This window comes from Monosiga brevicollis, genomic scaffold (genome assembly GCF_000002865.3).
Source record: "Monosiga brevicollis MX1 MONBRscaffold_54 genomic scaffold, whole genome shotgun sequence".
NCBI lineage: Eukaryota > Choanoflagellata > Craspedida > Salpingoecidae > Monosiga > Monosiga brevicollis.
This window is the reverse complement of record NW_001865091.1, coordinates 23,040-23,893: the sequence shown is the minus strand read 5'-3', so window position 1 is coordinate 23,893 and position 854 is coordinate 23,040. Positions and strand designations below refer to the sequence as shown.

General features: G+C 53.0%; 1 protein-coding gene across 1 annotated transcript in view; it reads right to left on the bottom strand.

The window, feature by feature from the left end:
• Nucleotides 1–170: 170 nt before the first annotated feature.
• Nucleotides 171–854, bottom strand: part of MONBRDRAFT_13052 (uncharacterized protein) — a gene marked incomplete at both ends in the record, with an annotated part of 23,723 nt that continues 23,039 nt past the window's right edge. Inside the window, one exon of the mRNA XM_001750951.1 lies at nucleotides 171–756. Within this exon, the coding sequence (XP_001751003.1) occupies nucleotides 171–756 (586 nt within the window). The remainder of the gene's footprint in view (nucleotides 757–854) is intronic.

The following is an 854-nucleotide window of genomic DNA, read 5'->3' as shown; positions in this document are numbered from 1 at the left end:
CTCCTCCTTCCCATTTGCCCGCTGCTCCTGCTGTGAATTATTCGCCCGCACAAACACATTATCGTCACCACGAGTTGTTCTTGACTTGTTTGTCAGCCACCAACCTGGCCACCAGCAATCGTGCATTGGTGGACAGTGGTGCCACTGCTCATTTTTTTGTTGATCGTGATTTATTTCGTGACCTTGCTCCAAGCTCTGAGACCATTGTGACTGCTAACGGCGTAACGGCTGCTGAGGCCGTCGGCTCCGTGTCTTTGCTCGTGACTGATGTTGATGGTGTCTTGCGCCCCATTGTTCTTGATCGTTGCTTTTATGTGCCTTCTTTTTCTCACAACATTGTCTCGCTTTCTGCTCTTGTTGATGCTGGTTTTGTCGTGTCCTTGTCTGACTCGTCTACATTTTTGTTGAGTGATGCTGATGTCACTTGGTCTGCACCACGTGATGCGGCCAGTGGTGGCTTGTTTTTCTTTTCTTTTTTCCCAGCTCACCACCAGCACCACCACCAGCAACAACAGCATGCCCATGTTGTGTCTGCTTCGCAGATGCATCGTCTTCTTGGCCACCCGCCGCGCGAGGTTTTGCGCTCCATGCTGCAGCAAGTTGAAGACACCTCGGACGTCAAGGCCATCCTCAACTGCAACGATTGCAACCTCTTCAAAGCTAAGCGCCTTGCTCTGGCTGGCTTTGATCGCGACCGCACGCCCCGCATGCCTGGTGAACTGGTCGCTTCTGACATGTTTGGCCCGCTTCGCTCCCCTAGTATCAAAGGAGCGAGGTACATCATTGCCTATCGGGATGTGGCGACGGGCTTTCTTTGGCTCGACCCCTGTCTGTCGCAAGGACGATCTGGCGAG